Source organism: Eupeodes corollae, chromosome 2 (genome assembly GCF_945859685.1).
Source record: "Eupeodes corollae chromosome 2, idEupCoro1.1, whole genome shotgun sequence".
Lineage (NCBI taxonomy): Eukaryota > Metazoa > Arthropoda > Insecta > Diptera > Syrphidae > Eupeodes > Eupeodes corollae.
Genome location: NC_079148.1, coordinates 142,721,342 through 142,746,827, shown reverse-complemented (window position 1 = coordinate 142,746,827; position 25,486 = coordinate 142,721,342). Strand labels below are relative to the sequence as shown.

Genomic DNA, 25,486 nt, shown 5'->3' with positions numbered 1-25,486 from the left:
AAATTGAGATGAACGTCATCACAGAAATGCCATGAATTGGTTAAAAAAGTAAGTTCGCTGATGTTTTTAATAAAATTCCGTTTTTGGAATCTTAATTCATTTTAAAGTATTCCTGATGAAAAATATCCTCAAAAATTGTATTTCTCCGGACACTATGGTGGTCTTCAATTGCAATTTTAAGAAAAATTAATTGTTAAAATGCGTTTATTTTAAAATCTTTTTTATTCATTGATACTAAAATTTGTAAAAATGATTTTTGTTTTATTAAACTTCAAACTCAAATTCGTTTCAAATTCAAACTTTATAATTTTGTATTCATAAATCAAATGCATTTACAATTATTCTCATTTAGAATAACAAAAAGCTAATACTTCTTTTATTTTAATAATTTGCTTACGAACTAATATAATAATAAAATATAGTAACACAATAATTGTTATGTGTATGTTTAGGATCAGTCGTTTATAGTTTTAAATACAAAATTCTTTTAAAAAATGAATTGTCCGAATTCTTTCAATACAAAAAATATTCATAATTATGCATACATCAATTACAGTATACTTAAATCAAAAACATTCCATTATTTCTATAACTTATTCTAAAATGTATTTACAAATTAAAATCACGTTTATTTTTATTCACTGATATTTGTTTAAATAATAAATTCATATATCATTCAAGGTTTCTAAATACATATTTCTACATTGTGCCATTCCAAGTCCCTGACATACCAAGTTCAACTCCACAACGCGGATTGCCATCCATTCCACATGGATACCAGTGTGGCCATTTGATAATCTCCTTATAAACATTTAAGCCGGGGCTTCGAGTCGATTTTGTCTGCGGGTGAACATATAAATAGAATTCAAATTATTTACGTCAAACGATAACCCCACGTCAAAAACTTTCTCTTTGTTTCTAAATATAAAACAAAGGCAATCTTACCTGATTTTGTGCTACCAATTTATAATCGATTGCCAAGTGCTTATTGGTTATTCCGTAAGCAAGTAGATACTTGACTGCATCGAGCTGTCTCTCGTCTGGAATATGACGAATATAGTCACCCATGAAGGTGACTGATAGTGAGTGATTTGCATAAGTATTGGCATAGTCCCAGCCCCGTCCAACATAAATGTTACCATCGTTGCCAACCTTAAATTATATTAAAAACAGTTGAGTTATTAAACTTAGGAGCTAAACGTTTGAAGAAAACTTACATAGAAATTAGAAGATATATCTGGCAATCCTTTTTCGGCAATTGAAGAATCTTGTAAAGTACGCATTTTAATGGAACATTTATAAATGTTATAACATGGAGTTGATTGCACTCCCACATGTGTTATCATCACATACGGTATTGGATGACTTAGAGGATATGTTAGATTTTTAGTTTGCTCCGATGTACCCCATTGTTCCCTATCTACCACAAGATGTCCATTTCCTAAGTTCGGAACTGAGATACTTGAAATAGTATTTTAATTGGTAAAATTTTGTATTTTAATTAAAAATATATATATTTGATGAAATTCAATTAAGATTCTGAATTTTGAAAAAAACTTACATGTTCCTGTATCATAATTATTGCCAAATAAAATTTCACGCTTTGTTTCATTTTTATTGTTGTGGCGTAGCTCTAGGTAAGCTATAAATCCAATTATTATCAGAACAATCAGAATAAATGCAAATAATATTTTAGATGAAGTCGATAATGTTTGAACGGAGGTTGCTGAGGCGGTGTGACGATTGTGCGTGATACCTGGAAATAGAACACATTTTGGAAAGTTAGAATAACTATTAAGTAAATTTGATTGCAAGAAGTTAGAATATAAAGAATGTTGTTCCAATTCTCTAGCGTAAGGTAAAAAGGTCTTAAGTCAAAAAAACTGCAATTTTGGAGTTTTGATTTGATGTAACGAACACTTTTGTCTATTTTGTTTAATACTAATAACTTAAGTCTAGAACAACTGCTTAATGTCATATTTTCTTATTCTTTTAGACGAAAACACACAAATTATCATATTTATTTAAGTTAATTGAGTCTTTGTGAGCAGTTTCTGGCTTAAGACCCGTTTGCCTAACGTCAAACAATTGCATCAACATATTTGGGTTCACAAATTAAAAACTAAATAAATTTCGACACAGTTAAGTTATATAATGTTGACTTTTTCTAGTTTTTTAATATATTTCCTTAAAAATTAATTTCTATTTGTTGCTTCCTTGATCAAAACACAAAACTGTTTTGACACACTCGTATTTGACATTGCAATGCAAACTATTTTAAAAGTATTTAAAACTACTAAAATTTCTTTTTTATGACAATGCTGTCAATTTGAAGTCTGTTAGATTTATGTCAGAACAATTTATTTACTATGCCATCTGTTGAAAGTAATTTAAAACGGCGGCGATTGCCAAATTAAAAATCTTATTAACTTCTCATAGGAAGTTATTGTAATGGGTCCGATTTGTCAAACTGAAAATTTTGACGTTTCAAGCTCTCTAGAGTCGAAATAAAAGATTTTTAGAAAGATGTCTGTGCGTGCGTGTGTACGTACGTTCGCGACATTTTTTTGTCGTCCATAGCTCAAGAACCAGAAGAGATGTCGACTTCAAATAAATGTTGTTATACAGATAATAAGGCAGAAAGATGTAGAAAGGGCTCTCAAGAAAATTACGTGTTTTTTTACCATGGCAGTTTGAAAAAAGGTGAAAATTTTGGTTAACCCTAAATATCTTACGAACCAAAATCGCTAGAGACTTAAATTAAATTTTATATAATTATTGTAACGTGATATCAAAGAAATATATTTTTTGACAAAAATCCATTTAACGGTTTTTTTTATAAATCAAAACAAACTGAAAAAAAATGTGTCACCTCCAAAATTTTACGACTTAAATATGATTTCATCTCCAAAACAATTTTGTGCAACGAAGAATAATGTTTTTGACATCTGATAAAATTTTGAGAAAAATCGAATTGACAGTTTTTTATAATAAATAAAAATCTAAAAAAAAAAACATTGCTTAAATTTGGTAAAAATTGAATATCGATTCAAATATCTTTTCAAAAACTTGAAAGTTATTCTTCAAACTTATTTTATCTTATAAGAAATATTGTTTTCAACATTCTGAAAAATGTTGAGAAAAATTGAATAGACAGTTTTCTTACAAAAAATAAAAACGTAAAAAAATTAATAAAAGTTCGTAAAAATTGATTTTCGACTCAAATATCTTTTCAAAAATTGTAGATATTGGCTGTAAACTACTTTTATCTTTGAAAAAATATTGTTGTCAACACTGAGTTAAATTTTGAAAAAATCGAATTGACAGTTTTTATACAAAAAATTAAAAACCTAAAAAAAAATTAACGAAAGTTGGTAAAAATTGATGTTCGACTCTAATAGCTTTTCAAAAATTAAAAATATTATCCTCAAACTTATTTTATTTCACAGAAAATGTTATTTTCGATATTCAGTAATTTTTATATAGAAATCCAACAGTCCGTTTTTTCATAAAAAAAAATAAAATCTAAAAAAAATCAAAAAATAGTACGAACATTTGGTAAAAATTGATACGAGATCACAAGACAAATGACAGACGGGATGGGAAGTTATCAATGTGGGTCGCATCCCAGCCTTTTTTTTTTTTATTTGTCTACCCTTTTTAAAGGATTTTTTATTAAAAACTTTACAAAATCTGAAAAACTTTATAAATCCAAGAAACATTACCCGCGTTTTGTTAGAAAATCTAGAGTATAGTAGCAATAAACAATAAAAGTTAAAGTAGAATCCTACTACGGATGGTTTTTTGACATTTATAAGAGTCTCGAATAGATCTTATGTGATTTCGTTCTTAAATGATGGTACGATTGATATTGCATTTGTTGCTCGATGGCTGTGTTCGTTGAGTAGTTGCGTATTTGGAATCATGTGTTTTCCATTTAGGAAAAAAATCAATCTGTTACTGTTGATATTATTAAGTTTTGTTAATTAAGAGAAAACAATAGAAAACATATTTACGTTTTGCTATGTTTCCACCGAAGTTTTATCTCAGTTTAGATTAAATAAACCGCACAAGAAGATTTAAAAATGATGAATGAAGTCAGCACTTTCAAAAATGCAAATGGTGTTTCGATGTTTCTTATGAAGTGCAATTGAGATAGTTTCATTCGTGTTAAACAATGAAGAACGGAATAGTTCAGCACCATAGAAGAATATGAATTTAATTTAAAAAGAGGCTGGGATGCGACCCACACTGATAACTTCCCATCCCGTCTGTCGATTTGTTTTGCTTAAAAGTTTGTCTATATGTATTTTTACCAAATTTGCGCACTATTTTTTGTAGATTTTATTTTTTATGAAAAAAACGGACTGTTGGATTTTTATATAAAAATTACTGAATATTGAAAACATTATTTTCTCTGAAATAAAATAAGTTTGAAGCCAATATTTTTAATTTTTGAAAAGCTATTTGAGCCGAAAGTAAATTTTTACCAAGTTTTAGTAGGTATTGTTTTTTTTTTAGAGTTTTATTTTTTTGTTAAAAAACAATCAATTCGAATTTTTTAAAAATTTTACCAAACGTTGAAAACAATATTTTTTATAAGATAAAATTAGTTTGAAGCCAATATTTAAAATTTTTGAAGAGATATTTGAGTCGAAAATCAATTTTTACCAACTTTTATACTTTTTTTTAGGTTTTTATTTTTTGTAAAAAAACTGTCAATTCGATTTTTCTCAAAATTTGTCCTAATGTTGAAAACAATATTTCTTATAAGAAAAAATTAGTAAGAAGCTATTATCTCAAAGTTTTTAAAAGATATTTGAGTCGAAAATCATTTTTTACGAACTTTTGTTAATTTTTTTTTTCGGTTTTTAATTTTTTGTACAAAAACTGTCAATTCGATTTTTTTCAAACTTTAACTGAATGTTGACAACAAGATGTTTTAAAAGATAAAAGTAAATTAAAGCCAATATCTCAAAGTTTTGAAAAGATATTTGAGTCGAAAATCAATTTTTACCAACTTTTATAAATTTTTTTTGAGGTTTTTATTTTTTGTTAAAAAACTGTCAATTCGATTTTTCTCAAAATTTGTCTTAATGTTGAAAACAATATTTCTTATAAGAAAAAATTAGTTAGAACCTATTATCTCAAAGTTTTTAAAAGATATTTGAGTCGATAATCATTTTTTACGAACTTTTGTTAATTTTTTTTTCGGTTTTTAATTTTTTGTACAAAAACTGTCAAAACGATTTTTTTCAAACTTAAACGGAATGTTTACAACAAGATGTTTCAAAAGATAAAAGTAAATTTAAGCCAATATCTCAAAGTTTTGAAAAGATATTTGAGTCGAAAATCAATTTTTACCAACTTTTATAAATTTTTTGTTTAGGCTTTTATTTTTTGTAAAAAAAACTGTCAATTCGATTTTTTTCAAACTTAAATTGTATGTTGACAACAAGATTTTTTGAAAGATAAAAGTAAATTAAAGCCAATATCTCAAAGTTTTGAAAAGATATTCGAGTCGAAAATCAATTTTTACCAACTTTTATAAATTTTTTTTTAGGTTTTTATTTTTTGTAAAAAAAACTGTCAATTCGATTTTTCTCAAAATTTTTCAGAATGTTGAAAACAATATTTCTTATAAGATAAACTAAAATTGAAGCCTTAATTTCAAGTTTTTGAAAAGATATTTGAATCGATATTCAATTTTTACGAACTTCGAGTAAGGTTTTTTTTTTAGATTTTTATTTTTTATAAAAAAAACTGTCAATTAGATTTTTCTCAAAATTTTATCAGATGTCAAAAACATTATTCTTCGTTGCACAAAATTGTTTTAGAGATAAAATCATATTTCAGTCGTAAAATTTTGGAGGTGACAAATTTTTTTTTTCAGTTTTATTGATTTAAAAAAAAAACCGTTATATTGATTTTTTTCAAAAATATACCTGTTTGGTATCACGTTACAATCTATTATATAAAATTTAATTCAAGTCTCTAGCGTTTTTGGTTCGTAAGATATTTAGGGTTAACCAAAATTTTCACCTTTTTTTCAAACTGCTATAGTAAAAAAACCACCCACGCAATTTTCTTGAGAGCCCTTTCTGCATCTTTCTGCCTTATTATCTGTACAACAAAATTTATTTGAAGTCGATATCTCTTCTGGTTCTTGAGCTATGGACCACGAAAAAAACGTCGCGAACGTACGGACGTACGGACGTACGGACGTACAAACGTACGTACACACGCACGCACAGACATCTTTCTAAAAATCTTTTATTTCGACTCTAGGGACCTTGAAACGTCGAGAAATGTCAAAATTTTCAATTTGACAAATCGGACCCATTACAATAACTTTCTATGGGAAGTTAAAAAAACATAAATAGAGAAAGTTTTGTGAAAATCAAAAGTTAAAATTAACTTCAGTAAAAAAAGTAACTAAAACAATAAAATGGACAATTTACAAGAAGAAATGGTAAGAAAACATCTGAGATTCTATAAAAAAAGTTCATTTAACAATTGCAGCTTGTGACATAAAATGAAAACTTCAAGAAGGGGGTTTGTTCGTAGATTACTGCTTTAACATGTGGTGTTGAAGCGAGCTTGAAGCTCGCCTTAATTTTGTATATACCTGAATCGAGTTGAAATGAGCTTGATTCGTGGCGGACGGATCTCCACATGATAACACACCATCAATAAAAATAATTTACTTAATCCCGGAACGCATTTTAGTTTTTACACATTTTTCGGAGAGAGTGAAATGAACAGAGTGTCATGCAACACGACTCTTCTAACCAAAGTAAAGCACCGTAAGAAATTATCTATTTAACTTGTTTTGTTAGCTGTCTGGCGGTAAAAAAAAGGCTGGCGTTCTGGTTTCGACTGCGACCGCATCACTTTACCACATTGGCTTTTCCCAGAAAAAGAATTTTATTTTTAACTTCCCATAGGAAGTTATTGTAATGGGTCCGATTTGTCAAATTGAAAATTTTGACATTTCTCGACGTTTCAAGGTCCCTAGAGTCGAAATAAAAGATTTTTAGAAAGATGTCTGTGCGTGCGTGTGTACGTACGTTTGTACGTCCGTACGTCCGTACGTCCGTACGTCCGTACGTCCGTACGTCCGTACGTCCGTACGTTCGCGACGTTTTTTTCGTGGTCCATAGCTCAAGAACCAGAAGAGATATCGACTTCAAATAAATTTTGTTGTACAGATAATAAGGCAGAAAGATGCAGAAAGGGCTCTCAAGAAAATTGCGTGGGTGGTTTTTTTTACTATAGCAGTTTGAAAAAAAGGTGAAAATTTTGGTTAACCCTAAATATCTTACGAACCAAAAACGCTAGAGACTTGAATTAAATTTTATATAATAGATTGTAACGTGATACCAAACAGGTATATTTTTGAAAAAAATCAGTATAACGGTTTTTTTTTAAATCAATAAAACTGAAAAAAAAAAATTTGTCACCTCCAAAATTTTACGACTGAAATATGATTTTATCTCTAAAACAATTTTGTGCAACGAAGAATAATGTTTTTGACATCTGATAAAATTTTGAGAAAAATCTAATTGACAGTTTTTTTTATAAAAAATAAAAATCTAAAAAAAAAACCTTACTCGAAGTTCGTAAAAATTGAATATCGATTCAAATATCTTTTCAAAAACTTGAAATTAAGGCTTCAATTTTATTTTATCTTATAAGAAATATTGTTTTCAACATTCTGAAAAATTTTGAGAAAAATCGAATTGACAGTTTTTTTTACAAAAAATAAAAACCTAAAAAAAAATTTATAAAAGTTGGTAAAAATTGATTTTCGACTCGAATATCTTTTCAAAACTTTGAGATATTGGCTTTAATTTACTTTTATCTTTCAAAAAATCTTGTTGTCAACATACAATTTAAGTTTGAAAAAAATCGAATTGACAGTTTTTTTTACAAAAAATAAAAGCCTAAACAAAAAATTTATAAAAGTTGGTAAAAATTGATTTTCGACTCAAATATCTTTTCAAAACTTTGAGATATTGGCTTAAATTTACTTTTATCTTTTGAAACATCTTGTTGTAAACATTCCGTTTAAGTTTGAAAAAAATCGTTTTGACAGTTTTTGTACAAAAAATTAAAAACCGAAAAAAAAATTAACAAAAGTTCGTAAAAAATGATTATCGACTCAAATATCTTTTAAAAACTTTGAGATAATAGGTTCTAACTAATTTTTTCTTATAAGAAATATTGTTTTCAACATTAAGACAAATTTTGAGAAAAATCGAATTGACAGTTTTTTAACAAAAAATAAAAACCTCAAAAAAAATTTATAAAAGTTGGTAAAAATTGATTTTCGACTCAAATATCTTTTCAAAACTTTGAGATATTGGCTTTAATTTACTTTTATCTTTCAAAACATCTTGTTGTCAACATTCAGTTAAAGTTTGAAAAAAATCGAATTGACAGTTTTTGTACAAAAAATTAAAAACCGAAAAAAAAAATTAACAAAAGTTCGTAAAAAATGATTTTCGACTCAAATATCTTTTAAAAACTTTGAGATAATAGCTTCTTACTAATTTTTTCTTATAAGAAATATTGTTTTCAACATTAGGACAAATTTTGAGAAAAATCGAATTGACAGTTTTTTTACAAAAAATAAAAACCTAAAAAAAAGTATAAAAGTTGGTAAAAATTGATTTTCGACTCAAATATCTCTTCAAAAATTTTAAATATTGGCTTCAAACTAATTTTATCTTATAAAACATATTGTTTTCAACGTTTGGTAAAATTTTTAAAAAATTCGAATTGATTGTTTTTTAACAAAAAAATAAAACTCTAAAAAAAAAACAATACCTACTAAAACTTGGTAAAAATTTACTTTCGGCTCAAATAGCTTTTCAAAAATTAAAAATATTGGCTTCAAACTTATTTTATTTCAGAGAAAATAATGTTTTCAATATTCAGTAATTTTTATATAAAAATCCAACAGTCCGTTTTTTTCATAAAAAATAAAATCTACAAAAAATAGTGCGCAAATTTGGTAAAAATACATATAGACAAACTTTTAAGCAAAACAAATCGACAGACGGGATGGGAAGTTATCAGTGTGGGTCGCATCCCAGCCTCTTTTTTTAAATTATTATTCTGACAGGTCTTCTTTCAGTTGTACAAATTTTTAAATACAAGAATCTGGCTACTGCCGATGCGTTTCTTAGGAATTTCCTACTAAACTATTTATAGAATGCCAAAAAAACAGGGGTATTGTCACCAAAATAAAAGGGGTATCATATAACTAGCTATGGAAATACAATCAGAGAATATTATAAATCTCTTAATTATTTCAAAATATTGATTTGATAAATTATTACTATAAAAAGAATTGTAAGAGACCCACACTGATAACTTTCAATTGGTATCCTCAACAATTTGTAAACAAACCGAAATCTCGTGAAGAATTGAAGTGTAAGTTGTTTTTTGTCGCTGTTCGGGACGTTAAGAAAAATTAGTATAGACATTTTTATAAGTTAACATTTTTTGCAAAAAAAAAGCGAATACAATTTTTTTGAAGGTAATTTATTTATTTTGAAATCTTTAATCATGAACGAAATTTTTGAGATCAATTAAAACTTGAAATTGTTTTCAAAACTAAAAGTTGCTGCAGTAAAAGAAGACATAAGTAAAATATTTCTTACTTAATTGATTTTGTTTACATTTTTTAACCTTTTCCAAAAAAGAGGCTGGGATGCGACCCACACCACACTGATAACTTCCCATCCCCTGTCTATTTGTCGTGTTGGGTTAAAAATTACCAACAATATTTTTCATATAACCAAACAGTTAAGTTTGAAAATCTAGTTTTGTTAAATCGATTTTTAGTCGAAAAAAAAATTTTAGTAGCATTTCTTAAATTTTACAAACTGGATAAATGAAATTAATTTGAGAGATATCAAGAACTGAACATCAATTTTTACCAAATTTGCGAACTATTTTTTGTAGTTTTTATTTTTTTTATGAAAAAACGGAATGTTGGATTCTTATACAAAATAACTGAATATCGAAAACAATATTTTCTGTGAAATAAAAAGAGTTTGAAGACAATATTTTTAATTTTTGTAAAGCTGTTTGAGTCGAAAGTACATTTTTACCAAGTGTTAGTATTGTTTTTTTGTTAGGTTTTTATTGTTTAAACAAAAATGTCGATTCGATTTTTTCAAAATTTTACCAGATGTTAAAAACGTCATTTTTCGTTGCAGAAAATTATTTTGGAGATGAAATCATTCTTTATTCGTAAAATTTTCGACGTGAGAATTTTTGTTTTCATTTTTTTCTTTTGATTTATAAAAAATTTAATTGGATTTTTTCCAAAAATATACTTCTTTGGTATCACGTTGCAATTTATTATATAAAATTAAATTCAAGTCTCCAGCGTTTTTGGTTCATGAGATATTTAGGGTTAACCAAATTTTTCACCTTTTTTTAAAACTGCTATGGTAAAAAAATATCCCACGCAGTTTTCTTAAGAGCCCTTTCTGCATCTTTCTGCCTTTTTATCTGTTTAAAAAAATTAATTTGAAGTTGATATCTTCTGGTTCTTGAGCTATGGACGACGAAAAAAAAACGTCGCGAACGTACGGACGTACAGACATACGTGCACACGCACGCACAGGCATCTATCTAAAAATCTTTTTTTTCGACACTAGGGACCATGAAACGTCGAGAAATGTCAAAATTTTCAATTTGACAAATCGGACCTATTACAATAACTTCTTTCGAATAACATATACGGATATATTTGTAAAAAAAGAAAAGTTTTTAGGTCTTATTAGTTTAAAAAACTCTGTAAATCGACGTTAATGTTCTTTCAAAAAAGTTGTTCCATACAAACTTTATTTAGGGAAAGACGAAATAGTTTAAATTTTTCATTAACATGTTTAAAAACCTTTTAAGCTGAAAGTTAAACTTCAAATGCAATGTAAAACTTGTTAGTCTAGACTGAAATGTAAATTTTGAAAACAAGAAATATATTTTACTAATTAAAAACTTCTATAATAACCATATTATTGACTGGTCTTAAAACTAGTTTTACAATAAAATTGTTCTCAAAGGGTTTCGTGTTTTAATGTCTTTTACAGATTTCATTTATATGCTAATAAATTTATTATTATTCAAAAGTACAATTTTTATCACAATAATAAGCTTGGCACTTAAATGAAATTACTAAAACACTCAAAACTCCAATGGGGCATATAAATAAAAATAAGCACCTACTGTAAGTTTTATTCTTGGAACATGTTCTCTTTTTTGTATGAAAAAATAAAGATTTAAAAAGTAACTGCCTACTTATCATTTTGTATTGAACACTTATCTCTAAAACCTGCTTAGTTTTATTCATAAGGCCTGAGAACACTTGAAAACTAGATCCAAGTAAAAATTAGTCTTAAAAATGGCCTTACGTCAAAAAATGTCTATAAACTCTGTGTTCTGAGGAGAGTTTTATTTTATTTTTCAAAAAAAGTTGGACTGCTATAGCTTAAAAACGAATTGAAATCAGACTCCATTAGACACAATTTAGTTTGTAGAAAAGTGTATTGTCAAAAAGTAGTTTTCAAATTATTTCACCTCTTCTTTTAACCGCCTAAAATATTTTGTTCAAATACAAAATTTTAAACAATTTTTAGAAATTTGTCAAAACGTATAAATGAAGAAGAAAAGATCGACTTTTATAAACAAAATTTATATTTTTTTAATAAATCATTCCCTTGAACAAGAATCCTTTATCACAAATGAACGATTAGAAAGAAAATATTATCTAATATTAAAAAATAAAAGAACTATGTTAAACCGCAAACAAGCCTTTACACCCGTAGTCCAGGAAGATTCAATATTTTCTTCGTAAAAATTGAAAAAGTATAAATTTCGGTACAGAGCTTAATTTATACTTTTTTAATACCCCTTAAAATGTTCCTTTTATTTTGGACCGAAACAAAAATTTGTAGGGAAGTGAAAGACAAAAGATACTCGAAAACTATATGGTTTTTGAAAAAAAAAGTTTAATGCATTGCACACATTGTAGCTCAACCTTAAAGGTGCCTTAAAAATCCAAATTTGTTGGAATTTTTTTTGAAGTGAGCCCATTTCTCTACTTTAGTTTCCCAGACTATCATAACCACACAAAGACTCAATCAAGACTCCCCTTTTTATGCACAAACAAATAATAAAATAAACCCTCTCTGCTAATGGGTGTGTCATTGTAGGCAAGTATCAGTCTTCTTTATAAACTTCATATCAATGTCAGATAATTTCTTTATTATCAAAACCCCAAGAATGACTTTTGAAATTTATTCTTCAATACATCGATAAACGTTAAATTGCTCATAATATTTTTAAGTGATTCATATTTTGTTTTATTTAAAAAAAAAAACTGGGAAAAATAAACAAAACGGAAGAAGTAGAAATGCACAATATGAAAGACTTCTGAAAAACGAGTTTATTTACACAAAGTCTCACGGGGTGATTTTGAAGACAGATACCCTTTAACATTACCTTAATGTCAAATACAACTTTTAAGCATCTTAATTGATAGTTAATTGAATTACACGTAATTATAATAAAGAACACTTTTAAATATTGGAACATACGTTCTCTAAGTGGGGGCTGCGGACTCCTGTTGCGTTGGGTGTTTCGCCTTTTCTCCGAATTCACTTTAAGCAGAAGCTTCATTTCAGAAATATTTTTTAGTCACAGTTTTTTGTTATAAAAATTTATTTGGAAAAGATGCACAACTGGAAAAATTACATTTGTTAAAAATTCTTTTTAAAAAGAACACAAGATTCCAACACAAAACACTTTAATCAGAGGCGATGAAAGCAAAAACTTGTTATCCATTATTTAACTTTATAAACTTTCCAGTCTTATCAAAAAGGTAGTTACATGTTGACACTAATAAACTCGGCAAGATATCTGAGTTAATTTGTACAACATTCGAGCTACACTGCCACGACGATTTTAATTTAAGTACAGAGACTGACACTTTGACAACTCACACATCAGCTCTCGAACTCGTTTATGATCTTAAACTTTTATAACGTTAAACGTCACTATCCGACGCACTTTTTCAAAAATGTTTTCACTCTCGTTAAAAATAAAACAAAACGGAAGTTTAAACCCAAAAATGTTTGGTCACCTGAATTCCAAAATAGAACATGATTTCTCGTTTAGTTCTAAAAAATATAACTAAATTTTTTTTTTACAAAAGTCAACAATGATTAGTAATAGTTTAGGAGGAGGTATGTGCTCGCGCAGCGCACAATCATTTGTGTGCCATTCGAAGCTTGATGCGAAGTCGTATACTGAGTGCAATAATAATTGAAATACAACAAACCGTGGTTGACTACCTTCAATATAAACTTTTGTTTCTTTATTTAAGTGAACGAAGAGGGAGTAGAACTTAATCTCGTTGACGAGCTTAATGATCCACGAATTGTGACAGTGACGACATTTTTGTTTTTTTTCTTTTTTGTTACGTGACTGGAGTTCAAATTTAATTAAATTTTGAAAATATATGTTACAATTTTTATATTTAGGGCTAAGAAACGCGGGTGTATGTTTTTTTTTTGAAGTAACGTGGTAATTGATAAAATTGGTCATATGACGTATATTTTGAAAGTGATTTCCTTTTTACACCGAAACAAGTCTGGCGGACGTCAAATTTAACTTGAGTACTGATTTAAAGTTAAAAAGGCCCTTGTTTCTAATTTGACTACACTTGCATAGACGCATTCATTGTTTGATTATTTCTTTCGGAGTTTTGCGGTACTTAGGTAAATTGGGTTTTGAGTTTTTGGCTCTGTCTGAGACTAGTAGTCCAGGAAAATTAGACAAAAAAAAGAGGCTGGGATGCGACCCACACTGATAACTTCCCATCCCGTCTGTCGATTTGTCTTGCTTAAAAGTTTGTCTAATGTACTCGTATCAATTTTTACCAAATTTGCGTATTATTTTTTGTAGATTTTATTTTTTGTGAAAAAACGGACTGTTGGATTTTTATATAAAAATTACTGAATATCGGAAACAATATTTTCTGTGAAATAAAAAAGTTTGAAGCCAATATTTTAATTTTTGAACAGCTATTTGAATCGAATGTAAATTTTTACCAAGTTTTAGTATTGTTTTTTGTTAGGTTTTTATTTTTTGTAAAAAAAACTGTCAATTCGATTTTTCTCAAAATTTAACTGGATGTTGAAAAAATATTTGTTTAAAGATAAAAGTAAAGATAAGCCAATATCTTAAAGTTTTCAAAAGATATTTGAGTCGAAAATCAATTTTTATAAACTTTTGTTAAATTTTTTTTTAAGTTTTTTTATTTTTAGTAAAAAAAAAACTGTCAATTAGATTTTTCTCAAAATTTTACTTAATATTGACAACAATAAAATATTAAAGTCGTTTAACGCCAATATCTCTGAGTTTTGAAAAGATATTTCAGCTGAAAATACATTTTTACCAACTTTAATAATTATTTTTGTTTATGTTTTTATTTTTTGACAAAAACCTGTCAATGCGATTTTTCTCAAAATTTTTTTCGAATGTTGAAAACAATATTTTTTATATGCTTAAATAAGTTAGAAGCCATATTTGAGTCGAAATCCAGTTTTTACCAACTTTGAGTAATGTTTTTTTTAGGTTTTTATTTTTTATTAAAAAAAAAAACTTTCATTTCGATTTTTCTCAAAATTTTGACAGATGTTAAAAACGTCATTTTTTGTTGCACAAAATTGTTTTGGAGATAAAATCATTTTCTATTCGTAAAATTTTCGACGTAACAATTTTTTTTCAGTTTTTTGAAATGTAAAAAACCGTTAGATGGATTTTGTTCAAAAATATACTTGGTTGGTATCACAGTGCAATATATTATATAAAATTTAATTCAAGTCTCTAGCGTTTTTGGTTCATGAGATATTTAGGGTTCACCAAAGTTTTTACCTTTTTTTTAACTGGTGAAAAAAAACGCCCACGCAATTTTCTTGAAAGCCCTTTCTGTATCTCTCTGGCTTATTATCTATATAACAAAGTTTATTTGAAGTCGATATCTCTTCTGCTTCTTAAGCTATGGACAACGAAAAAAACGTCGCGATCGTAGGGACGCATACGGACGTAAGAACGTACGTACACACGCACGCACAGACATGTAGCTAAAAATCTTTTATTTCGTCTCTAGGGACCTTGAAACGTCGAGAAATGTCAAAATTTTCAATTTGAAAAATCGGACCCATTACAATAACTTCCTATGGGAAGTTAAAAATCCTAAACTCGACGAGCAATTTCAAGAAAAAAGCTCTAATTTTATTGGGCCAACCTAAAATGCCACAACTTAAATTTTCAGGGAGTTTTCAAAAACAATAATGTACCCAAAAACAGCACAATTTGTAGCTCATATAATTCTACACTACAGTTGATAAAGTTGGAAAAACGGTCCTAAAAAACAGTCTAGTGCATTTGGTTAACAAATTCAATAATTGTATATCTTGAAAAATATTTTGAGAACACCAAGTTTCAGAAAAAAACCGCCATATTTTTCATAGAGTAAAATAAATGACGTGTGAAAGTCAAACATTTTTTATGTTAAAGCCGTCGAAACGTTTTTTCTTTGTCAAGATTTTGATGGGAAGATTTGGAATTTTTCTCTATAGTATCTTTAATGTTTTTGGCATTTGTTTTGATAAGGCTCATGAACTTTTTCGAACTAAACGAACCTCAGATTCAACTTGTCGAAATATTACCTAAGTGAATTTCTACTTTACCTGGACTATAAAGACCAACATACGAAACGGAGAAAGAATCATTACTAGGTGCCTAAAAATTTAAAATAAAAATAAGGACCACCCTAATTTACAAATATAAATGTCAATTGTCACCTCATATGACAGCTACATAATGTACTTATTTATAATTTCGAAATATACTTCCAGAAAAATCATTCAGTTATCATGATTTTGAAATCAATACTCACACTTAAGTGAATATAATAGGTACTCACTCGTATAGTCATACATTTTCTCACAATCAATAATTGTAATTTAATTGTTAGGTCAAATCATTTAAAATCTAGAAACAAAAAAGATATTAAATTACTCAATTTGTGAGTAAGTGAATTGATATCTTCTTTATTTATAAAAATAGCTTTTAGTTTGTATTTTTTAGCTGATATTTTAAAAATACATCTAGACATTACCTACGTGTTAAGTCTAACTATCGTTCTCAGAATAATAATTATAACCTAATTAATAATTCAAATAGTAACGTACTGGAAATAGGAAGCAAACATCACTGTCCCATTTGTATAGTACGTTCATTGTTCTCTTCTTTTTCCGGATATGCACACTTAAGATCAATTTAATTTGTAAATACCGAAGACTTATACACAAAGGGATTTCGACTTGATAAGACTTTTGGGTTTTGAAATATAGACATGACAAGAAAGAAAAATATAATGACAATAATGTGTATTAATAAAAAGAAATCAGTTCGATTAAGGTTGCTGAACTTATTTAAATTTTAAACTGTAAATTATGTATTTGTTAACTTATATCGTTTTGTCTCCATAATAATTGTATGCAAGAAAGAATAATGTTTTTTACAGCTGCTATTAAATGTAGAAAAATTTAACTGAAAGTTGAAATCGCTGAAGTAAAAATTCAAATATCTTGAGAACAATAAAAGAAAATGATTCAAAACCATCTTCATCTTGTATGAAAAATTGTTGACTGTTTTGTTCCGGAAATTTCGACAAAAACAGCCTAGACTTCAAATATTGATTGGAAAACTTCTAGAAGTTATGACAATTTGGCTTATTGCACAAAAAGAATTATTTCAAGGCACTGATGGCAAATCAAAGTCTCTTTTAAGAATTAAAATTAATATTAAAGTATAAATCGACAAAATTAATATACTAAGTATTTTTTTTCGTTTTAAATACTGACAAATTATAGGTTTTAAAATAAAATCTGAATAGATTTATGAAAAACTGTAAATTTGTATATTTAAAAAAGATTATTTTCCAAAAAATAGAAAACGTTTTTACTAGAATTGTTGTAAAATTGGTGTGAGAATCAAACCCTTGAAATTTGTTTTAATATATTCATTGAAACAGACAACATGAATCAATGGATACCTATTTTATGAAGTTTTGATGCAAAATTTAAAAAGAAGCTGGGATGCGACCCACAACTTTGTATATGAAATTAAGTTTATGTATACAAAGCCCAAACTGAAAACTTCCCACCCAGTCTGTCGATTTGTCTTGTTTAAAAATTTATAGGTTTTCGTGTTGGGTAAAAAAAGTTGTTAGTTGATTTATTCTAAAAGTTTTTAAAATTACCAACTATATTTTTCATATAAAGAAATAGTTAAGTTTGAGAATCTTGTTTTGTTAAAAAGATTTTTAGTCGAAAACACATTTTTACCAATTACAGTAGCATTTCTTAAATTTTTAAAAATTGGATGAATGAAATTTATTTGAGAGATATCGAGAACCGAACATCAATTTTTACCAACTTTGCGTACTATTTTTTTTAGATTTAATTTTTTTACGAAAAAACGGACTATTAGATTTTTATACAAAAAAAAACTACTCAATATCGAAAACAATATTTTCTGTGAAATAAAAAAGTTTGAAGAGAATATTTTCAATTTTTGAAAAGCTATTTGGGTCGAAAGTTAATTTTTACCAAGTATTAGTATTTTTTTTTTTACGTTTTTATTATTTGTAAAAAAAACTATCAGATAGAAGTTTCTCAAAATTTTTGTGAATGTTGACAACAATATTTTTTAAAAGATAAAAGTAGTGTAAAGCCAATATCTCAAAGTTTCGAAAAGATATTTGAGCCGAAAATCAATTTTTAACAAATTTAATTCATATTTTTGTTAAGGTTTTTATTTTGTGTAAAAAAAACTGTGATTTCAATCTTTTTCAACATTTTTCGGAATGCTGAAAACAATATTTTTTATAAGTTAAACTTAGCTGGAAGCCATAATCTCAAATTTTTGAAAAGGTATTTGAGTTGAAAATCAATTTTTAAAAACTTTTGTTATATTTACTTTTAAGTTTTTATTTTTTGTCAAAAAACTATCAATTTGATTTTTCTAAAAATTTTACTGAATGTTGGCAGCAATATTTTTTAAAAAAACAAAAATAATTAAAAGCCAATATCTCAAAGTTTTGAAAAGATATTTGAGTCAAAAATCAATTTTTACCAACTTTTATTAATTTTTTTGTTGAGGTTTTTATTTTGTGTAAAAATAATGTCAATTCGATTTTTCTCAAAATGTTTCCAAATGTTGACAACAATATTCTTTAAAAGATTAAAGTAGTTTTAAGCCAACATTTCAAGGTTTTAAAAAGATATTTGAGTCGAAAATCAATTTTTACCAACTTTTATTAATTTTTTTGTTTAGGTTTTTATTTTTTGTAAAAAATATTGTCAATTTGATTTTTCTCAAAATTTTACCGAATGTTGAAAAAAATAATTCTTATAAGTAAAAATAGGTTCGAAGCCATTATCTAAAATTTTTGAAAAGATATTTGAGTCGAAATTCAATTTTTACCAACTTTGAGTAATGTTTTTATTTTTTATAAAAAAACTGTCAATTTGATTTTTCTAAAAATCTTACCAGATGTTAAAAACATTATTTTTTAGTGCACAAATTTGTTTTGGAGATAAAATCATTCGTAAAATTTTTGAGGTGACAATTTTTTTTTATTTGTTTGATTTATTAAAAACCGTTAATTGGATTTTTTTTCAAAAATATATTTGTTTAGTATCACCTTACAACATTTGTACTTTTTTTTAAACTGCTATGGTAAAAAAAAACGCTCACGTAGTTTTCTTGAGAGCCCTTTCTGCCTTGTGATCTGTATAACAACATTTATTTTAAGTCGATATCTCTCCTGGTTCTTGAGCTATGGACGACGAAAAAACGTAGCGAACGTACGGACGTACGAACGTACGCACAGACATCTTTCTAAAAATCTTTTATTTTGATCTAGGGACCCACGTTGAAAAATGTCAAAATTTTCAATTTGAAAAATCGGACCCATTACAATAACTTCCTATGGGAAGCTTAAAAATCGCAGCCATATACTCTTTTTTAATGACCAAACAATCGACTCTTTTAAGGCTTCTCATTTTCATACCCATTATTTCATTAGCTTCTACTTAATACTTAAAAAGATAAATGAAAGTTGGCCAGATATTTTTAAAACACTGTGAACAAGAAAAAATGTGTGAAACATCAAATTCAATCTAATGTTGACACTGTATATGAGGAAATAGAGACAAATTAAAAAAACGACTCATTCGTAATTTTCAAAACGATTATCATTAACGAATTCGTCAATAATTTCCTTCACGTAACTTTATCGCTATCGTCTCGTCAATCGTTTTCGGTATAATATCGTTCAGTATGACAGAAATGTCAAAATGAACTCAACGAAAGATAATGCTTGTTCGATAACTTGAAAATGTTTTTAAACTTGGTTTTGTTCTATGGGAAATTGTGAAAATTTGCAACAAATTGCTTTTTACGAAAGATGCCAACTGTTTTGTGATATTCATTGTTATTGTGACTGTTACTGATTTTATTTTTTGCCGCCGACGACATAGTAATTTAACATGTAAGCTATTTATCTCTGATATTCTAGTTATAATTATAATATTGTGTTGTACATACATAGGTCAGTAACACAAATTCATATACACATGGGTATAACATTTATGGATGAGCATCCTCCCCTAGCCAATGAGTATAACCCAAATTATATATGTTAAAGGGAAGAAAGACAAGATTCAATTTTATCAGGGGACCGCCAACCTGCAGTCTTATGTTAATTTCGGTGTTTACCTATGCTAACTTTGGTATACGTTTGTAATACAAAGGAAAGAACGAGTTACAGGTTATTTAAACCATAATTTGTACGATGAATGGGAACATAGAACAGATCATTACGAATTCTTAGATTTCTTTCTGGAACATACCAAGAAATTTGCGCAAGCAGTTCTTCGGATTTTATACAATTACTTAAAATGTCTTTACTAAAAAGAACGCATTGTGCTTGTCTGTGGCTTTTAAGGGGTTTCAAATCTAATAGCGCACATCTTTGAAAGTTTAAACAATCACTATCTGAAGATATTTGACTTAACAATTTAACGTCATCTGCAAACATCAAACAGTCACAAAAATTGAAAAAGCCAGGAATATAATTTACAAACAAATCGAACATAAGTGGTCCCAAGTGACTACCTTGGGGGAGACCCAACTCCACCTCTATACAAATTGATGCAAATCATCAATCTAGACGACCTTTTTACGATTTGACAAGTAGGACCTCAACCATTTCAAAAAATTCGTATTGATTGCAAGTTTTTCCAGTTTATGCAATAAAAGTTCATGGTGAAATCTGTCAAACGCCTTAACAAAATCTGTGTATAGGACATCGACTTGCTTTTTGTCTTCAATAGATTTTAAACAAAATTGGGAAAAAGGCACAAATTAGTCAAAGTTGATCGGCCACTAATAAATCCATGTTGTTTTGACGTTATTGATTCCTTAACAGCAAAAAATAGCCTGTGGGTCACTAATTTCTCAAATAACTTTGGTACAGCGGAAAGTTTTGATATTGACCTGTAATTTTTAACGCGGTGTTTAAGGCCACTTTTGTAAATTGGATTAACAAACGATACTTTCCAATCGTCAATAAAAACACCAGATGATAAAGATTTATTGAAAATAATTTTAAGAGCGTGCAGACAAGGCACATCTAAACAAAAAGAGCGGGGAATTTTATCCATTCCAGCTTTTTTAGTTGAATCGAATTCAATAAGACCATCAAGAACGTCGTGTTCTGAAAAAAAACTTTAAATTGAAATCAGTGATAGGGGAAATATTTGAGAAAAAGCCATTAATATTCAAAATAACATCGATTTATAGATTGGAAGTATTTTGCAAATAGATTGCAAGAAGATTGAATATCGCTTGACTTTTCGTTATCAAGTTCCATTGCTGTTGGCAAAAATGAAGTTTTGCGTTTGGAATTCAGAAAGACCCAAAAAGATTTTCTATCCTTTTTTTATTGCTTTCAGTAGCACTTATGTACTGATGATATACAAATTTGTTCAAAAAATCAAATTCTCTCCGAAGCTGAAGAAAGCGAACACGATCCTCTAAACTATTTGATGTTTTTGAACGCTTAAATGACTCATTTTTTACATTTTCTAATTTGTTGAGTCTTTTATTAAACCACGGAAGCTTAATGGAAGATTTTTTATTAAAAACCGGAACAAACTGTTCAATGCCATAAAAAATCACTTGTTTTAAAGAGACATACGTACTGTTTAGCGATCTATTGCAAAGTCTTTGTTCCCAGTCAGTTGAATTAAAGAAATTATTTAATCCAGTGAAATCTGCCGTTTTAAAGTTATAGTTCAAACAATTATATTCAGTTGAAAATTCTTGGTTAAACTCATAAAACTCAAAAATTACCTTAACAGATTTGTGATGAATTTGATTGTTTACTAAGGGAAAGTCTGATTCATATCATTATTACAAAAAATATGATCTAATGTTCTATTTAATAAATTTCTAGAATGGTTTATTTGAAATGAACCCAGTGAGGCTTAAGAGTCAACAACTTAAGTTTCGATGTCAGTGGTGGCATTAAATGGGACCAGAGATTGTTCTGCAACCATAAAACACCAACTTACATTACCGATGTTCAAAAGATAATTTAACAAAACTTGGTAAAAATTGATTTTCGACTTAAATATCTTTTCAAAACTTTAAGATTATTACTTGCAGCTAATTTTAACTTGCAAGAAATATTGTTTTAAATATTCGGAAAAATTTTAAGGAAAATCTAATTAACAGTTTTTTTTACAAAAAAATAAAAGCCTAACAAAAAAACAGTACTAGAACTTGGTAAAAATGTACTTTCGACTCAAATAGCTTTTAAAATTAAAAATATTGTCTTCAAATTATTTTTATTTCAGCGAAAATATTGTTTTTGATATTCAGTAGTTTTTTACAAATATCCAACAGTCCGTTTTTCCATAAAAAAATAAAATCTACAAAAAATAGTACACAAATTTGGTAAAAATTGATGTTCGGTTCTTGATATTTCTCTAATTAATTTCATTCATCCAATTTGTAAAAAGTTAAGAAATGTTACTGTAATTGGTTACAATTTTTTTGACTAAAAATCTATTTAACAAAACTGGATTTTCAAACTAAACTATTTCTTTATATGCAAAATATTGGTAATTTAAAAACTTGTAAGAATATTTCAATTAACAACTTTTTTAACCCAACTCGAAAAACTACAAATTTTTAAGCAAGACAAATTGACAGACGGGGTGGGAAGTTATCAAAGTGGGTCCCATCGTAGCCTCTTTTTAAATACAGAATGTCAACCATCCAGAGTTCTGAAATAAAGAATGTCAACTTGCAGTGTAACTAAATGTCAATAAAAGACAGGTGGTCAATCAGACCTAAGAAATATTTGTATTGTCATAAAATAAACCAAATTTCTGATAAATAATTTTCGTTTTTAATGTCAAAACTTTGAGAATACAATTTTTGGGTTCGATTTCTCAATTATTATCTATTTGTCAATTTAAATAAGATGAAAAGAAAAACGAACCTCCTCTGACTTGCGAGTGGTGAATTATATTTTTTGATAAAGCTCATTGTGACGTCTTATAATTTTAACTCGCACTCACTTGATGGTTAAAAAGAGATATAAAGCAGTTATCTTCAAATTTAAAAAAGAATTGGTGGCAGCAAAATAAAATCATGAAGTGTCAAATTGAGTTAGATTTGTGTCAGAAAACATTTTCCGATGGATTACGATATTTTTTCAATTACAGAAACTTTCAATGATGGCTAAGCGGTCTGTCGAATAAATGGGTGGTATCAATGATAAAACCATTGATAGCTACAACTGACCCTAAAATTGTTGATTTATTACATAATTAATTGTAGATTTTGTATGACCAAACTTATTTTATTTCAAAAAAATTGTTTAAAAATTACTTGAAGTTTCCAACTTGATGAAGTAAACAAACAAACCTATTTTATGATGTTAGCAGAAATGAAATAAAGTTAAAATTTAGGGGCCAGTTATAGCTATTATTGAAATCAATCAGGAACATTTTTTTAATTGATATTTGACAGGGTTTCCCTTTAATTATAAATAAAAATTATATACTGATCGATCGGAAATCACAAATAGATTTTTTTGAAAAACAAAAGTTGAGTTGCGCATTTATTTTTTAATTTTCCGGCGGAAATTCATTTTGTTGGCCCCATAAATACAATGACAGCCTGTATATAACTCAGAAATGTAATATTTTTTTGCTAAGGATTAATAGAGTGAAAAAATACATTATCCAATTATGAACTAAAAATACTTAAAAAGTTTTTGAACTTTAAGTTAAAGTTTCTTTAACCCATTGAAATCAAAATCAAATCAAATGGGGTGGCGCAACAGTCCGTTGTGAACCAGGGCCTAGTGACTTACAACTCTCAACCATTCCTGTGTGCGAGTAATGTTGTCAGGAATGGAGGGGACCTACAATTTTATGCCGAATCCGAACGGCTAGTTTGAGAAAGCACTTTTTCATGACAAGAATTACTCTTGAAGGAATTGTCAGTTCCTCGCAAGAGGCAGTACCCGCGAAAATTAATTTTTTTTTTTTTTTAATTAAGGTGGCACAGGCAGGGATTGAACCCAAGACCCCTTGCATGACAGTCCAACGCACTAACCATCATACCACGGGTACTACAAAAACCCATTGAAATAGGTAAATTAAAATTCTTTAACCGAGGATTAAACATTATTTGACGTTTATCCAAATAGTTTTCATCTGTTTATGCAGATACATAAATATTTAAGTACATATCATAAAAAAAAACAATACAAAAATGTAATTTGACGAAAATTTATAATTAATAAAATGTTTAGTGACCTTTTTTCAAAAACTGATTACAATGTCTTAGTGGCTTCTTATGGACATTCGACCATTTTTTTTATCCAAGTATCGTTCAATATTTTTGAAAAGTCATTACTTCAATCGTAAATATAACTTGACAGGTAGATTATAGGAAAATATTTTATAGCATGTTATGTCAGTTTCCCATTAAAAGAATACTTGAGTATTTTAACAGAAATCTAAACCTGTTAAACTTTAGAAGAAGTTACATCTCATTAAAAGCGTTTCATCAATATGTTAATGATACCTTAATTTTTATACAGAAAATGAAAACAGAAATACCAATTTGTTTAAAACAAATGAAAATGTAAATACATGACAAGAGAGTATTAAGCTTAGTTAGAGAATAAGATTAATTTATCTGAAGCTTAAACTTGAAATATTTCAAAGCTTATTTTCACTGGTAATTTGCAATGTTAAAAGCTGTTTTTTTTTGTTATTTTTTAAGAGAATTGGAAGTTGTTAATGAATTATTAACATCATTTTTAATAAGATGTAAATCTAAATTATTAAGTATGTTTTTCATTTTAATAAGAGATCCATACGACTTACATAACTGAGAGAAAAAACTGCCGAAACTCTCAAAAATGTCAAACATTTAGATACAAATAACTGTTACAGAAAACTAAAAATCATGAATCAAAATATTTCAAATGTTTTGCCTTGAAAAAATATATCCAAGGTCAGCCTTCCATCAAAATAATTTCAGGTGCGATGAGCTGCGCAATTACATATTTCAATAGCACGCAAACAAATGATCGAAATTGTAAACAATTTAATTTTTTTTCTATCGACAAATTTATCTTTTTTCAAAATTTAGATACAACCCACATTTGAACACTTGGATTTTTGTATACCTACCACCACCATTCGCCTGCATAGATCTGGCCTCAACTGTGGCATCCATATATTGATAGATTGTGACAGGTCCTTGATATTGTGTCATTGGCCCGATCACTACGTCACTTGAATTCGATAAATTGATGACACTTGACGGCTGAATGGCTGGATTTTCAAAAAGATTTTGGGCAACATTTCCAGCTGTAGATGCCGCTGCTGCTCCTGATGTATTAGCTGAATTTGTTGCACCTCGATTTTGAAGGCTCATCAAGGCGTTGCTTGCCGCCGATGACATTGGATGCATTGTCTGATCGTACATTTTAACTTAGTTTTGTTTATTTTTAACTGTCAATATTAATAAATCGAATGCGTGTTCAATCAATTCACAGGTAAAGTTCTTGTAAAATCATCACTAGAGGAGTGAAGAAGATTGTCGTCCGACTTGATATGGATTAAGATACACACTGAGAATGAGAAGTCCAAGTTTGGTAGAGTGGAGTAAGCTACATGACCAAGTTTATGGGGAATTCCACAAACCACAACCAGCTGGAAATTGTATATGTATCTACTTCATTCGACAACGACGACGTCACTTAGAGAGCTTTGACGGGTTGGCTATAATGACT

The 25,486-nt window shown here is 28.0% G+C and overlaps 1 protein-coding gene across 2 annotated transcripts; it reads right to left on the bottom strand.

Annotated features, from left to right (window-relative positions):
- Positions 1 to 398: 398 nt before the first annotated feature.
- On the bottom strand, positions 399 to 25,334 carry LOC129946471 (peptidoglycan-recognition protein LA). 2 transcript variants are annotated; one of them, XM_056056666.1, is made up of 5 exons: positions 12,618 to 12,867; positions 1,562 to 1,756; positions 1,218 to 1,453; positions 946 to 1,152; positions 399 to 840 (listed from the first exon to the last, which is right to left on the bottom strand). In XM_056056666.1, exons 1-5 carry the CDS (start codon positions 12,697 to 12,699, stop codon positions 700 to 702), a joined length of 861 nt encoding a protein of 286 aa, XP_055912641.1. In that variant the 5' UTR covers positions 12,700 to 12,867; the 3' UTR covers positions 399 to 699. The 2 variants fall into 2 exon arrangements, with proteins under 2 accessions (XP_055912641.1, XP_055912640.1); XM_056056665.1 differs by lacking the exon at positions 12,618 to 12,867 and adding an exon at positions 24,882 to 25,334 and having other exon boundaries at positions 402 to 840.
- Between the last annotated feature and the right edge of the window lie 152 nt (positions 25,335 to 25,486).